Source organism: Hibiscus syriacus, unplaced genomic scaffold, assembly GCF_006381635.1.
Source record: "Hibiscus syriacus cultivar Baekdansim isolate YM2019G1 unplaced genomic scaffold, ASM638163v2 tig00110429_pilon, whole genome shotgun sequence".
Lineage (NCBI taxonomy): Eukaryota > Viridiplantae > Streptophyta > Magnoliopsida > Malvales > Malvaceae > Hibiscus > Hibiscus syriacus.
Genome location: NW_024062733.1, coordinates 10,424,322 through 10,442,001, shown reverse-complemented (window position 1 = coordinate 10,442,001; position 17,680 = coordinate 10,424,322). Strand labels below are relative to the sequence as shown.

General features: G+C 33.1%; 1 protein-coding gene across 1 annotated transcript; it reads left to right on the top strand.

Annotated features, from left to right (window-relative positions):
• The first annotated feature begins 13,929 nt into the window (after positions 1-13,929).
• Positions 13,930-17,010, top strand: LOC120124860 (purple acid phosphatase 8-like). The gene is made up of 7 exons (XM_039143431.1): positions 13,930-14,152; positions 15,671-15,827; positions 15,909-16,022; positions 16,173-16,300; positions 16,388-16,516; positions 16,602-16,669; positions 16,782-17,010. Exons 1-7 carry the CDS (start codon positions 13,958-13,960, stop codon positions 16,993-16,995), a joined length of 1,005 nt encoding a protein of 334 aa, XP_038999362.1. The 5' UTR covers positions 13,930-13,957; the 3' UTR covers positions 16,996-17,010.
• The last annotated feature ends 670 nt before the right edge of the window (positions 17,011-17,680 follow it).

Sequence of the window (17,680 nt, the reverse complement as noted above, 5' to 3'; positions counted from 1 at the left end):
GCATGGTTAGGGTAAAAATGTCCTAGGGTTTGAAATGAGGTTTTGGGTAGGCTCTATTTCTCCATAGTCTCTCGGTTTAGGTTCTAAAAACGGTACCCGAGTTCTCCTTGCCGGTGCCCCCTTAGGCTTGCCAGACCCTTAGTCCTAAACCCATCACAGGCTTGTTTTGAATAACTTAAACTCGAGAGAACACATTCCCTTATGCCCATACGGAGAATAAATTCACACGAAGGCATAAGGTATATGAATCCCGAAGGCTACTTGCTAGGCCCATACGGTGAATAAATTCGCATGAAGGCGTCGCTTTCACCCCCACTTAAAACGGGTTTAGAGCTCGGGTTTAGAGCCATAGATGAAAAATCTTTAGGGGCTGAAATCATTAGAAAACGGTTAGTACAACTATTTACTCGAAAAATATAATCAAAAGTAAGCAATAAGGATCGAAATGCTACCTTAAAATTTAAACTTACCATTTTCATTAAAAAGACAACTGGAAATTACCTTAGACTGACTCACTTACCTGTGTCCCCAGCGGAGTCGCCAAGCTGTCGATACCGTCTTTCGGTTGGGACCCGGAATTGGGCTTCGACTTGGATTAAATGAATTGGAGTCGCCACCGATCATTTATTTTAAAACAAATGGGTTGATTGGATACCTTATTTCTTACTTGATCCGCGTCTTACCAGAAATGTGTCGGGCTCGGGAGTCGGTTACGGTCAAGGAAGGATTAGCACCCTTGAACCGTCCTTTCGGTACTACGTATTTTCCAGTTGTCTTAAATTAAGAAAATTGTAATTTTAAATTAAAGGGTAAAATAACAATCCCAAACTTACCACTGATTGATTAAAAGAAAACCCTAAAAAAATCAAGAGATGTGTTAAATAAAAGCAAGCAAGAGACAAAATAAACGAAATAATGAAGATAAAATAAAGGAGTAAAAGAGATAAAGGAAAAAACATAAAGGTAACAGGTAAATAAAACAAACAAAATGAAAGTAAAGAAATAAAATAAATAAATAAATAAAATAAACGAAACAAAACAAAACAAAACGAAACGAAAAGAATGAAAAAATGAGGACAAGGGGAAAAAATGAAATAAAACATAGGAAAATCTTAGCAAAAAGAAGATGTACATGATAAATAAAAGTAATAAAAAATGATGGATGAATAATTAAAATATACAAAATAATAAAAATACTACATGTACATATATAAAAATGATATAATCGAAACAACTATGATAGAGTAAAATAATAATAAAAAAATAGTAATATAAATAAATAAGTAGATAGAAAGAACAAAATGTATATAAATAAAAAAATGATATAATTATGTATATACAATAATGGACTAAATTGAATAAAAGCAAAGTTGGATGGCGAAATTAGGGAGAATTCAGAGTTAAAATGTAGATTTAGGGTCAAAATAAAAGTCTTTAAACTTGGAGTGTCCAAAAGCGCAAACTGCCCTTTTTAGAACCAAAACACGCGGTTCTAAGGATGTTTGTGTCGGGTCGGTTGGCTCCATGGGTCGGTTAAATGGGTAGTATAAAAGCTAATGTTGTTTCAAAATATTTATTTTCCTTCATTTCTTCTTCCCCAAACCGAGAGCCCCCTTTATTTCTCTCCTCTGTTCTTCATCCACGAAGAACACCAACCTTGTTTCCAGAACCTGGCCACTAGCGCCGCCTCGCCGCCGCCATTCATCGGCGGCAAAACTAAAAAAAAAATTGTTTTTTTAAAGCTCCCGACCACCTTATTTCTAAGAATACTCGCGGTAAAGTGTATATCTAAAGAAAAACTTTCGAAAAAAATTTGTTTTCTTTTAAATAAAACGATGGAAAAACGAATGCTTTCCCTACATGCAAGCATCAATCGACAAAACAAGGTAAAAATCGCACCTTTATTTATTTCGAAAAAATGTTACAACGCTTCAAATGATTTTGTATTTGCCTCGTATTTTCTGGTATTTCGTGCGTGAAATCCTTGTATATCCCCCCTTACAAATGGATGATTACATGCTTTTATAGGAATAAAAAATCCTATTTTTAGGTATTTGAAACCTAATCAATCTCTAACTCTTGTTGCTTTTCTTGTTGTGGTGGTTTGTTGATGCTGATATCCCACACGACGCCGACCGTTTCGGGACTGTTGAAGAGGCGTGAGGCGTGAGATAACCTCAGGGGAACGTGCGGCGCTAGCTTGGATGAGATAGGTTAAGGTTTTTAAAAACCCTAATCTGCTACAGTTCTAGGCTTCAGCAGATACGGGTGACAAGCTACACGTTTGGGTCACTGCAGGGCCATGTGTTTAGGCCTGAAACCTGTAATAAGAAAAAGAATAAATAATTAATATAATATGTGCTTAATGATATATGAATGAATGTGAGATGGGACGAAATAACGTCTCTACAATACCAAAAAAAATTGTTTTGATTTTTTTCTGATAAAAAATTACTTTTCAAATTTGAAATGAATAGATACATTTGTTATTTTTTTTATTAAGCTAATGTGAATATAAAGTAGTACATATTCTAAATACTCTCAATCATTTGACAATAAACGCTCAATCACGTTGTTGCAGCCGTTGGTGCTCGAACCCATGACCTCTAGGAACAACAACGATTCCTTTAATCAATGAGGTAAGTCGATTCGTGCAATTGACAAACGTCGTAATTGTCAAATAATTAATCATTTTTATCGGATAATTATGCTAGAGATGTAGTAAAGAGAAGAAGGTGTCGGTCCACAGAGATTCAGAAATTTCTAATATCAATCTGAATTGATCTTTAACCAAGAAATATGTAAAATAATAAAATTAAAAAGATGGGGTTTATAATAATCAAGTAAACTAAATTAAATAAAATTAAACTAGAGTGCAAGTAATAAAAATAAGAAAAGTAAATTTTAAAAAGATAATTAAGATGAGAGATAACCTCTAGCTTCGCTTCACCTCAATTCGTCTCTATCATTGAAATAGATTTTACTTCGGATACTTGCTAGTTATAATCTACAAGGCTCAACTCTTGTAACTTGCTCTTCTCTCTAGTGAACTGATTTCCAAAGCCAATCCTTGAAAATTAACCCTTGCTTGGATTAATATCGGTTATCATTATTAACGCCAATATTGGTTTTGAACTGAAAAGGCCTGAGCTCGGATTATGGTGTCTCGTTCATAATCAAACCCGGTCTTGATTTCCCTTAGCGGGTTGTCGCTAAGTTTGTTCTTAGGGAATTGAACATGCTACAATCCGATTATCCTCCCTAACTGTAGATGTAACATCCCAAACATCAGGTTAGTGATCAAATTATGAGATTTTAGAATTCAGTGACTAAATTAGATAAATTAAAAAGTTCAGGGACTTAATTAAAATATTTTGTGTGGGATGAATATTAAAAGAAGGAAAGTTGGAAGGGAAAAAGGTCTTTTAGAAAAGAAATGAATTAAAAATTTAGCCATGGGGTTTTATAACACGTGTAAAGGGAGTTTATGGGATTTCATCTCCATAAATTTCTCTATTCATCATCCTTCTCTCATTCTTCTTCTCTGTGAGCTACTTAATCAGGTAAGAACTCCTTTAGTTGAATAATTCTTGTAAATTAGATATGCTTTAGATTCTTGAAAGGTTAGGAAAACTAAATGAAGGTTTAAAGTAATTTAAAATCTAAGGTATAGTAAGTTATGGATGATTGAAGGTAATGGGTTTTTAAGTGAAATTTTGAATAAGAGGAAATAAATGAATTTGAAGCTAGATTTGACTTGCTATAAGTTTGAATAAGAATTAATAAGTGTTAGAACTGAGTTTGGATTATATGGAAAATTTAGTAAGATTTTTAGTTTCAAGAATTTGAATAAGATATTGAAGTTTATAAGGTGTTAGGATGATAAAAGATAGTTAAAGTGATTGTAGTTGAGTTTGGTGATATGAAAGGAACTTTAAAGGTGGAATTAAGTAAAGAGTGGATGATTTTTGAGTGAAAGAAGTATGTTATGGGTGGGTGGTATTGGTACCAGATAAGTTGGTACTGATATTACACAGCTATTATAGGTTATAATATGGCGTAGGTATCGATACTGCATGAATAGTATTGATACCCTAAGGCCATTTTAGACAAACATCTTCATGAGATATCGATATTGAAAGGGGTAGTATCTATATCATGGGTGTCGATACCATAAGGAAGGTATCAATACCATTTTTGAAGTAAGGATTACATAATCGAAATTAGGTATCGATACTCAAGTACGGTATTGATACCATTATAAGAGAAGTATCGATACTGTATATTGGGTACCGATACTACTTAATAAAGAAAATGTGAATTATGTCTTTCAGATAGCTTAAGTTATGAATATTGAGTTATAATGTTAAGAATCCTGATAATTGTTGTGGAAATCATATTTATGTAGATACCGAGCATAAACAAGTTTTGGGACAGTTGACGAGTAATATTGATCGAGGAAAAGACAAAGAGATATAGGTGTTGCTTGAAATAGTGAGGCTAAGGTGAGTGCATACTTATAGAAGATATTATAGAAGTTTATAGTATAATATTGAAATTAGATTTGTGATAAGTCTAGTTCCAACATATTTAATACATGATTGCATAAGTAGGAGCATAATCATGAATGGTATGGTGTAAACATGTCTTGATTACATTACATGATATGATGTATGACATGAACTCATATGATATGCATTATAAGACAATGATCTAAGTGATTATGTATGAGAAGTTTACATGAATTATGTGATAAAATCTATGAACTTATAAGTCTATGAGATATATATATATATATAATATGTGAATTGTGAAAAGCCCATGTTATGTAGATGAGAGCTATAGGTATAGTTGGCATGCCAAGAGTCGAGGGTTCTACGTGGTCCTTCGGGACATATATGTAATCCTTGGGAACATATATGTGGTTCTTTGAGATACATATTTGGTCTTTTGGAATATATATATGGTTCTTAAGGAGATTTCTATATGGTCCTTTAGGACATTTTATATGGCACTTCGGTGCATTTCTACGTGGAACTTCGTTGCATTTTATACGAGCTGTGGTGACATCTTTTTTGCACAACCTCAATGCATTCACATACCTTAAGTTCTCAGTATTGTATCATGGGCTAATGAAAGAATTAATATGAATTCATATTTGATACTGTGATAAGCTTATTTGTGAAATGCATGATTATGTAAGTTGCATAAGGAATATATGATTGCATTATACCCTATCCCATTATAGTATTATTACATATTATGCCTCACTAAGTCGATGACTTAGCATGTGAGTGTTTCACACGTAGGATCCATGAAGTTGACGAGCAAGGATAGGCAACTGGGATAGCATCACTCCTGCAAATATCATATCAGAAGCAACTTAAACAGTAGGTTATTTGGTTATGAAAGTTAATGTTGGCATGTAATTAAAAGTTTAAGTTATATATGATGTAAATTATGGAATTTCTTAATATAAGTTTAAATTTTCTACCATTTTGTACAAGTATATTGTTTTAAAAGGTAATGTGACATCTCGGACTCGGGCACGGGTTGGGGGTGTTACAGTAGATCAAAACTTCGATCAAACCAATGTGCATTCTTTGGATTGAAGATGTTAAGATATTTGAAAGAAGGTCGATTGCCTCCCCTTGTCTGCCAAAAATCAAGAAAGAAATCTAAAGATATGAAACGCTTTTGCAATTCTCACGAGAATAGATCGAGTCTTCGCTTAGCTATTAGCTAAAGAAAAGTTTATCCAAGCAAGGTAAAAATCATGCTTGGCGTGTAGAAGGAAAGAAGATAAGAAGAAAAATAATTTTATTAAAATAAAAGCCTAAAAATAAAATAATCTTTTTCATCTTCAATTAGTGTAATTTCTGACTCGAATAAATTCAATTGAGATCTCTATACAAAAATTAATCTATTTAATTTAAATTCTGAATCAAATCTCGAACACTGACTCGAAAATTTAGATCATTATTATTGTCAATGTCCTTTCGAAGTTTATTTTTTTCAATCGAACTTGTTTTCAAAAATGGGTCAAACCTCAAGGTTATTGTTGAGGTCCCTTTTAAGCTTGTTTTAAGTCGAACCTCTTTTCAATATAAAAATAAGTCAAGACACGAAGTTGTTGTCGATGTCCTTTTCAGATTTTTTTTTAGAAAAAAATAAAACCTATTTTCAAACCAAAATTGGTCGAGCCATGAGAATATTATCGAGGTGATTTTCAAATTATGTAGACTAGACGAAACTCGTTGTCTATAAGTCTTTTCCTTCATGTTACGGAACAATATGTAAACAGGGGTATGTAAACAGGGGCAGGTGTAGATATCAGATTTTATCTGAATTAAAAAAAATATTATTAAAATGTTGAAAGTCAAAAAGGGAGAAGGAAACAAATGGGGCGGCTTGGCAGTATTAAGGGCAGCTAATGTTATTCAAATTTGGCCACCAAATTTGATAAAATAATAAAGGGTAAAATACCCAATTTAGTCACTTTACTTTTAGGGTATTTACAATAAGGCTTCAACTATAAATACCCTACCTCATTTAGCTTCAAAACCATCCCAAAACATTCTAGCTTTCTTCCAATACTAGAGAGAATTTAGAGAGTTTCTTAAGAGTTGTTTTCTCTTTTTTTATCAAGAGAGAATTATCATTGTTTTCTCCTTAGTAGATCGAGAGAAGTTGTAATTCCTATTTTCTCATAGTGAAATTATTTTACCGTTGTCTGTGACTTTTACCCTATATTATTTAGGGGTTTTCCACGTAAATTTTGTGTCTCTTTTATCTTTATTTTTATTTTCTCAAATTATCAGTTGTGATTTTGCTCTATCCGATAGCTGTCTTCCGCAACAATTGGTATCAGAGCTAGATTAGAGTGTGTAATATATGCTTATTGTCTTTGTGGTTGCCACCAAAAGGTGGATCCTCCAACATAAGAAAGTAAGAAGTTATTACTCATTCTTTGAAGGTTCCAGAGAACTATTCATGATAGTGAAATAGTGGGAGCTATCCGTAAAAGAAGCTATGGCAACGAAATTTGATATTGAAAAGTTCAATGAGAGAAATTTCTCATTGTGGAAATTAAAGATGAAGGCCATCCTGAGGAAAGACGAGTGTCTAGCGGCTATCAGTGAAAGGCCAGTGGATTTTGCAGATGACAGTAAATGGATCGAAATAGACGAAAATGCTATGGAAAACTTTCATCTAGCATTAGCAGATGAAGTATTGTCAAGCATCGAGGAGAAAAAGACAGCTAAGGAGATATGGGATCATCTCACCAAATTATACGAGGCCACATCGTTGCACAATAAAATTTTCCTTAAGAGTAAAATGTATACTCTTCGTATGCTAGAATCTACTTCAGTGACGGAGCACTTAAACACGCTGAACACTTTATTTTCTTAGCTTACATCCCTAAGATGTACAATAGGAGAACAAGAACGTGTTGAACTTCTACTTCAAAGTCTACCTGATTCGTATGATCAACTCATCATCAACTTGACAAACAGTAATGTCACCAGTCTAGTCTTCGATGATGTTGCAGCTGCTGTTCTACAAGAAGAAAATCGGCGCAAGAACAAGGAAGACAGACAAGTAAATCTGCAACAAGCAGAAGCGTTGACAACGATGAGAGGGAGATCAACGGAACGTGGCCAAAGCAGTAGTCACAAACATGGTAGATCGAAGTCGAGGAGCAAGAATAATTTAAAGTGTTACAACTGTGGAAAGAATGATCACTTGAAGAAGGATTGTTGGAGTCTAAATAAAAAACTCCAATCCAAAAGGCAATACTGCAAACACTTCAGATGATGGAGATGCTCTATGCTGTGAAGCGTCAACCACCGTGGAAGGTAGAAAGAGATGTGCAGACATATAGCTCATTGATTCGGGAGCAACATATCACATGACCTCAAGAAGAGAATGGTTCCATCATTATGAACCTGTCTCAGGAGGATCTGTGTATAGTTGCAATGATCATGCCTTAGAGATCATTGGCGTGGGAACCATCAAATTGAAGATGTATGATGGAACAATTAAAGTTGTTCGAGATGTACGGCACGTGAAAGGCCTGAAGAAAAATTTATTATCCTACGGATTGTTTGGATAATAATGCAAGTAAGATTGAAACACGAAAAGGAATCATGAAGGTGTTCCGTGGAGCGCTTGTGGTGTTGAAAGGCGAAAAGATAGCAGCAAACTTGTACATGTTGAAGGGAGAAACTTTGCTAGAAGCAGAAGCCTCTGTTGCCTCATGTAGTTCAGATTATACAATGCTATGGCATCAGAAACTTGGACACATGTCAGAACAAGGAATGAAAGTCCTTGTGGAGCAAAAGCTACATCTAGGCTTAACAAAGGTATCACTTCCTTTGTGTGAGCATTGCATAACAAGTAAGCAGCACCGGTTGAAATTCAACACATCAAATTCTAGAGGCAAAAGTGTTCTAGAATTGGTTCACTCTGATGTATGGCAAGCACCGGTTACATCCCTTGGCGGAGCAAAATACTTTGTCTCATTTCTTGATGACTACTCTAGGAGATGCTGGGTGTACCCTATTAAGAAGAAGTCAAATATGTTTTCAACTTTCAAAAACTTCAAAGAGCGGGTGGAACTTTATTTTGGAAATAAGATCAAGTGTTTCAGAACAGATAATGGAGGAGAATACACAAGTGAAGAATTTGATGACTTTTGCAGGAAAGAATGCATCAAAAGACAGTTCACAGTGGCGAACTCTCCCCAACAAAATGGAGTGGCAGAGCGGATGAATAGAACCTTGTTAGAAAGAACAAGAGAAATGTTGAGGGATGCAGGCCTAGAAAAATCATTCTGGGCAGAAGCAGTCAATACCGCCTGTTATTTGGTGAATCGAGCTCCATCAACTGCAATAGAGCTGAAGACACCAATGGAGATGTGGACTGGAAAACCAGCTGATTAGTCAAACCTCCATGTATTTGGAAGTATAGTGTACGTGATGTACAACTCCCAAGAAATTTCAAAGCTGGATCCAAAATCCAGGAAATGTAAATTCTTGGGGTATGCTGATGGAGTAAAGGGGTATCGCTTGTGGGATCCCACTGCCCGCAAAGTGATCATCAATAATGATGTTATCTTTGTAGAAGATAAGCTATAAAGAAAAGAAGATGATGATAGCGCTAAAAAGTCAGAGACTACACAGATACATGTGGAAAATGAGGTTGAACAAGGAGATTTTTCTGAAGCATAACCATCACAAGATGAACAAGAACCAGAGAATTCTGAAGCTCCAACAACTCGTCAATCAGATCGTGTGAGAAGACGTCCCAATTGTCACTCAGATTATGTTATAGAAGGTAATATTGCATACTATCTTTTAACAGAGGACGATGAGCCATCAACATACCAGGAGGCAATAAACAGCTCAGATGCTTCACTATGGATGATGGCAATGCAAGAAGAAATCGAAGCCCTTCATAAAAATAATACATGGGTCCTTGTGCCACTACCACAAGGAAGAAAGCCAATTGGTAACAAATGGGTTTTCAAAATCAAGCGAAATGGTGATGATCAAGTTGAGAGGTATCGTGCAAGACTGGTGGTCAAAGGATATGCTCAAAAAGAAGGTATTGATTTCAATGAAATATTTTCTCATGTGGTTCGACTAACAACAGTTCGAGTAGTTTTGGAAATGTGTGCTACATTGGACTTACATCTAGAGCATCTAGATGTTAAAACAGCTTTTCTTCATGGAAATCTTGAAGAAGAAATTTATATGCTCCAGCCTGAAGGTTTTGAAGAAAAAGAAAAAAAGAACTTGGTTTGCAGGTTGAACAAATCTTTGTACGGTCTAAAGCAGGCGCCAAGGTGTTGGTATAAGAGATTTGATTCCTTCATTATGTGCCTTGGATACAACAGACTTAATGCTGACCCTTGTACTTATTTCAAGAGGTCTGGTGATAACGATTTTGTTATATTGTTGTTGTATGTGGATGACATGTTGGTTGCAGGACCCAACAAAGATCATATTGAAGAATTGAAGGCACAACTGGCTAGGGAATTTGAAATAAAGGACTTGGGATCGGTAAACAAGATTATAGGGATGCAAATTCACCAAGACAGAAGTAATAGGAAGATTTGGCTTTCACAAAAGAATTATTTGAGGAAGATCTTGTCACGATTCAGCATGCAAGATTGTAAGCCAATTTCTACCCCTCTTCCTATTAACTTCAAATTATCCTCCAATATGAGTCCTAGCAGTGAAGAAGAGAGGATGGAGATGTCTCGAATGCCGTATGCATCAGCAGTGGGAAGTTTAATGTTCGCTATGATATGCACAAGACCAGACATTGCACAAGCAGTGGGAGTGGTTAGTCGGTACATGGCGAATCCAGGCAAAGGGCATTGGAATACAGTAAAGAGGATCCTGAGATACATCAAAGGGACTTAAAATGTTGCATTATGTTACGGAGGATCAAACTTACTAATCAATGGGTATGTAGATTCTGACTATGCAGGCGATTTGGATAAAAGCAAATCTACTACATGATATGTGTTTAAAGTTGCTGGTGGAGCTGTAAGCTGGGTTTCAAAATTACAGTCAATTGTGGCTACATCCACAACAGAAGCAGAATATGTAGCAGCTACATAAGCCAGTAAAGAAGCAATTTGGTTGAAGATGCTATTGGAGGAGCTTGGGCATAATCAAGAGTATGTCTCTCTGTTTTGTGACAGTCAAAGCGCCTTGCATCTAGCAAGGAATCCAACATTTCATTCAAGGACAAAGCACATACGAGTTCAGTACCATTTCATTCGTGAAAAGGTGGAAGAAGTGACGGTAGATATGCAGAAGATCCATACCAAAGACAACATAGCAGATTTCATGACCAAGGCGATCAGTACTGATAAATTTACTTGGTGTCGATCCTCTTGTGGCATGTCAGAAACGTAAGCAACATGAAGGTACAAGGTAGAAAGAATGGTGTGAAGATATAATTGTTCCAATCAAATCTTCAAGTGGGAGATTGTTGAAAGTCAAAAAGGGAGAAGGAAACAAATGGGGCGGCTTGGCAGTATTAAGGGCGGCTAATGTTAGTCAAATTTGGCCACCAAATTTGATAAAATAATAAAGGGTAAAATACCCAATTTAGTCACTTTACTTTTAGGGTATTTATAAGATTAGTCCTTAAGGCTTCAACTATAAATACCCTACCTCATTTAGCTTTAAAACCATCCCAAAGCATTCTAGCTTTCTTCCAATACTAGAGAGAATTTAGAGAGTTTCTTAAGAGTTGTTTTCTTCTTTTTATCAAGAAAGAATTATCATTGTTTTCTCCTTGGTAGATCGAGAGAAGTTGTAATTCCTATTTTCTCATAGTGTGATGCCCATTTAAATTTTTTATTACTAAAATATAGATACTAATTTATCATTATTACTACTATTATTAAAAATAAAAAATAATTTGGGGTTGTAAATCGGTACCACCAATGTTGGCATAAGCAATAATGTGATGCCCTCCATCACTTGGACCACTTGCATTGATCTGCCTGTCATTATCTCGGTACAAGGTATGACCGACCTATATTATCACCAAATCGGTACCACCAATGAATACGTAATAAATTGGAGCAAAATAAAGGAAAGAGATCGATAGAAAAATTTACAAAAGGGAGGTCGATCCAGAAAACAATCTTTACGACCACGATATAAGATTGTTAACTATTAGTAAATCAAAGATTAAATTAATTAATTGATTAATTGAATTAAATTTCAATTCAATCAATTAATTTAAATAAAATCGGAAAAAAATATTCCTAACAACATTCAACCATAATAAAAAAAATCTATTCATATCCTCCAAGGAAAAATGATGTAAAAATTACCGTTTTTGAAACTCGATCGAGTAAGATGAGGAAGATTAAATTATATTTAATTAGATTTTAGATTGAGTGGTATTAGCCAATATTAAATCATTTTTATGGTTTGTTTATTGATGCGATCATATATGTTCGTATTTATTTTTTATTCGAATTTTTAGTTAGGTTTTTAACCTTTTCCTTATAGTCATTGTGTAATCTTAAATGTCAAGTTTTGTGTTAATCGTTATAAAAAAATATACTAATTATGTGATTATTTTACGTTTATGATCATAAACATTCATTGTAATTTCGTATATTTCATTTTTCTAATAAATCTAATTGTTTCTATAAAATATGTTACAATTTTATAATCTTTTAAAAATTTCATTTTCTTAGTTTCTTAATAATTTTAATTTTGAAAATTAGATTTTTTTTATTAAGCTAAGGTTATTACAAAGTAGTATATGTTCTAAATACTCTCAACTAATTGGCAGTAACATTCAATCACACTGCTGCAGCCGCTGGTGCTCAAACCCGTGACCTCTAAGAACAATAACGATTCCTTTAACCACTGAGGTAAGTTGGTTCGTGCACTAAATGAGGGATGTATCATGAGGACTTCCCAGGAGGACACAATATTAGCCGATATCCAATATTAAATTATATTTAATTAGATTTTAGATTGAGTGGTATTAGCCAATATTAAATCATATTTTTTTAACAATGACAACTTGATTTTATTAATAAAAAATGGAATTAATCAAAATTATAACCCCAAAAAGAAAATTGAGGACAACAATCACAAAAATTCATACATAAAATAAAAATATTAAATTCAAAGATACAAAGAAAAACGAAATTTTTCGTTGAGAATGACATCTAACATTAAAAGAAACTAGTAACCTTAATAAACTCATTATTTCCATCGAACGAGACGTTTTACAAAGTGGTGAACAAACCAAATAATTTGACAGACTGCTTCGCAACATAATTCTAATTATATCGATAAACAATATTTTGCCAAAGAGGAGATCTGACAATATGTGACTACCGACAAACCAATCAAAAAACAAATGGTGTGAGATCTTTGTGCGAGCACCAACATGACCGTAGAAGTATTCGAGAAATGTATCAAAAGCCACAAGGAACGTGACACAAGAAAAGAAAAAAATTGCTACAAGAGCATAGAAAAGTGTGTCACAAATACATAGATTCTTATTTAAATTAAAAAAAAACTTAAGAAAAAAATAAAGACCATAATATGAAAAAAAGAAAGAAAAATAATAATCACCTATGGTCGGTAACTAATATATTATTAATATACATACTTGTATGCTATCAAAGAATCCATAATATACCAACGAGGTTGGTTCAACTAGTAAGCAATTTGATATCGCTTAAGCAAGGTCTCAGGTTTAAATCCTTGTGTATGCAGAAAATCTCTGCTGGGAGACTCATCCACCAAAATCATGTGTGCGATTAGAGTCGGTCCAGATTAGTCAAAACGAAACCTTGAAACTGTAATACAAAAGAAATCACATAATATGAACTGCCAAAAAAAACGATCACATAATATGATGTATACATATATTAATAATAAATAAACCATTAAAAATTATATTTAGAAACCAAGTAACTGAGATAGTCAGCAACTGGTGGAAGGTGAGAACTAGGGATGGAAATACTAGACCAAATACCATTCCAAAAACTACATTACTTAATTATTTTTTTGATGTAATCAATAACTGACGTGTTATCCCACCCAACCCAATTAAACAAATACAGTAGTGCGTAGTCTAAATAAATTGACATTCCATTCATTTTATGACACGTGTAGTTTAAAGTAAGATATATTAAGTTAATATAACTTAAATGGTATAAAAGTTATCTTCGTGGATCAAGTTAATTCAAACAGTTTCGAAAATTCAAGCAAAAAAGAAATAGAAAGGAGAATATGCTCAAAGATGCAAAGATCCTATTGTATCAGTGTTTGCCACCTAACTATTACATAATATTCGATGAATAAAACTTGAGTAGTTTGCCTAATTTATAAATAGACTGTTTGGTCCCCTTCGTAGTATTCAATCTTCTTCTCCTCTTTTTCATATAATAATCATGGTTGTTTTAAGCCAGAAAACTACTCTCCCAACGCTTCTTCTTTTTCTTCTTGGCCTGTTATCTGTTTGCTGCTGTCGGGCAGAGCTTCTGCGGTTCGAACATGAGGCGAAACCGGACGGGTCGATCAGTTTCTTGGTGGTCGGAGATTGGGGAAGAAAAGGACTCTATAACCAATCTCACGTAGCTCTTCAGGTCATTATTTCTACTATATATCTAACTATTCTCTTAATCATAATCAAACTAATGATATATATAGTATTTTTCATGATGATAATATTCTCAACCTTTTAATGTTTATGTAAATTAAATGATTAATCGTACATATATTTATAATTTTTTTAATAGTCTTAGATAATTATAATATAATATCTGTTTAGAATTTTTCTTAGCCATTAACAACGTACGAACACTCTATATATGTAACTACTCAAACTCAAATCATCAAAAAAACAACGATATATTTTATCACTGAAAACACTATATCTATAATCTTAAAAAATGGATTGAAGTAATCTCCTCATTTGATGAATAGCTCATCACATAATTAATCATGCATATTGATAGGGACTATCTTAGTTTTGCATTATTATTAGTTCATTATTCGACAAATTTAGGCACTTTTCGAAGAAAGAATCCACGTCACTCGGTTATTATTATCACTATATTTCAACCATAAAGTTCCAGTTTCAACCGGCCTAATTTCGACACCTTCTCAATAAATCAAAGCATATAAATCACTTTTGCATCCATAATATAATGGATCCTTATTCAGATAATTATATATATTTGTTTATAGAGTTTAAAAAGTTGTTATATATGTTATCTTTTTTATTGATATAATATAATAGTTCTAGTTTCAATGACAAAAGATAGAATAATTATCTTATTATATATATTTTTATGAAATATAATACAATTTATCAGGATAACTGTTTATTCTAATATAATAGTTATTATATAAATCTTTGAAAAGAAAAACAAGCATGTTTTATATCTGGACAGGTCAGACTCCATTTTTTATTGCATAGCAATGGAAACACTTCAAAATTAAATTAAAAGTAATATTTAATTAATGGAGCATAGAGATAAATGGATAGAGCGTCCAGTAAACTGGTTTCAAATATTTATATAATTTCGTTTATTAGGTTAAATAAATGAGTATGAATAATTTTTTATATTCATTTAATAAATGAATTAACATGAATAGATGTGTTCTTTTATCGAATCGATTATAAGCTCATTTATCTTATTCTATTTTTTCCTTATAATTTTTTTTACATTTTAAATATTGATGAAGTTGTTGACTAAATTGAATACATATTAAATTTTGGAGTTTAAATTGTGAAGTTTAAGGAGCTTAGGAGTAGTGACATAATTTCATCATCTTTTTTATCTTGCAAATAAGTGGATAAAAAGATAGTGTTAGTTGCCGAGGGACTCGAATCAATGCCCTTTGGCATTAGTTCAACTACGCCATTGCTACTTCGTCTAGGTCTTGGGCGAGTTATGAACTACCTCGAAAAATATTCAAGAACGTAAAACAAACATATTCGCGAATACATTTAGAAATAAACAAACCAACACGATACTAAGAAATTGAAAGAACATGAACACTATCATATTTGTTCATATCCGATTCATTTACACCTCTAATTGAACTAGTGATATGATGATAAACATATCTTTAATTATCCATATATGTTGATGCAGATGGGAATGATTGGAGAGAAATTAGACGTGGACTTCGTAATATCGACGGGAGATAACTTTTACGAAGATGGATTGACGGGTGTAAGCGATCCAGCTTTCCATCAATCCTTTTCTGATGTCTATACAGATCCAAGCTTGCAAAAGCAATGGTACATTGGTAATATATTTTAACCTTAATATCCAAATTATTTGTATATTAATCAACGGAATTATTAAGTTGTTTGGTTTTTGGTTTCAGTGTTGGGTAATCATGATTACAGGGGTAACGTTGAGGCTCAATTAAGTCCCTCTCTTACAGACATGGATAGCAGATGGCTTTGCCTCAGATCTTTCATCCTCAATGCTGGAACTGGTAATCGCTAACCCTACAAATGTACCGTCAGACGTCCCTTGAAAATTTTAAATTATAATAAAATTATGTCCTTCGCTAACTCTACATCTACATGTTGAGATCTTTTAGATTTAGGGATTTTCATTTTCATTTTCTCTTTTCTTGGTGCAGAAATGGCTGAAATTTTCTTTGTTGACACTACTCCTTTCGTGACCACGTATTTCACAAATCCAAAAGAACATGTCTATGACTGGAAGGGCGTCTTACCCAGAAAAAAATACATTGAGAATCTTTTATTAGTAAGTAAAATATATAATAAAAAACTAAAATAGTCGATATCGATATACATATTCATATTCGACATTGATTAAAAAGGTCATTTTTAGGAAGTGGAATCGAGTTTAGGAGAATCCACGGCAAAATGGAAGATAGTAGTGGGTCACCACACAATCAAAAGTGCTGGACACCATGGTAACACTGATGAACTCAACATGCTTCTTCTTCCACTTCTCCAGGTTTCAGATGATACTAATATTCTTTTTTTTTCCAATATCTAAATTTAATTTTAATTTAAACACTTTTTTTCTTTTAATTTTCCAGGCATACGATGTAGATTTTTATATTAACGGACATGACCATTGCTTAGAGCATATTAGCAGCCCTGAGAGGTATTAACACTATTTGATCTTAATAATATATATATATATATATATATATTGTAACTTTATTTTTTGAAAATGATATTCACTAAAATTGATTTTCCACCAAAAAATAATGTAGTCGGATTCAATTCTTAACGAGTGGAGGTGGATCAAAAGCATGGAAAGGAGATATTAATCCGTGGAATCCAAGAGAAATGAAATTCTATTACGATGGTCAAGGTTTCATGTCAGTTGAAGTGACTCAGATGGATGTTGGTATCAAATTCTATGATGTTTTTGGCAATGAACTGCACAAATGGAGCACTTCCGAGCTCGGGAAATTTGTAATTTAGTTATAATCAAGGATGGGGACAAGACAATCTCTGAAATTTTTCAAATCATCATATATTTTATATGTTTTCTTTTTGTATTTTTATTCATAGTCCATTAGACTCATTAGAGTATTATAAATTTACTCTCTGAGTATAAAATCACGCGTATAAAATTCCTATAGTGCCAAAATTATGTCTTTGTTCACTTTAGGTGTATAAAATATTTTTCCACAAATAAATGTTAAACGTTTTCTTTGCTATTACTTTTAAATGTTTGATCTGCTAGGGTTATTAAAAATAGTTATCCATTTAAAATTTGACATGTGGCAGGTTTATAAAATTTTATTTTAAAAATTTTAAAATTAAAAAAAACTCATATTTCTATAAAATCTCAAAAAAAATCAAATCTCTAATTTTAAATCAACATTAGCGTTGCCATCCACAAGCAATCACCCATCCATCATTACTCATCCACTAATCGATCATCAACCCCAAATCTTGAATCCCTAATTCCAAATCCCTATCCCTTATTACTACCCCTTCACAATATGCGCACCATTCATATGTATTTGGGTTTTTTTATTTATTTTTTTGGTAATGATGATTTTGGGTTATAATTTAAAGGATTCTGCACAATTTTTCAAAAAATTGAAAAAATTATTTTAGGATTTTTTTACTAAATTGGGTTTTCCTTTAAATATAAAAA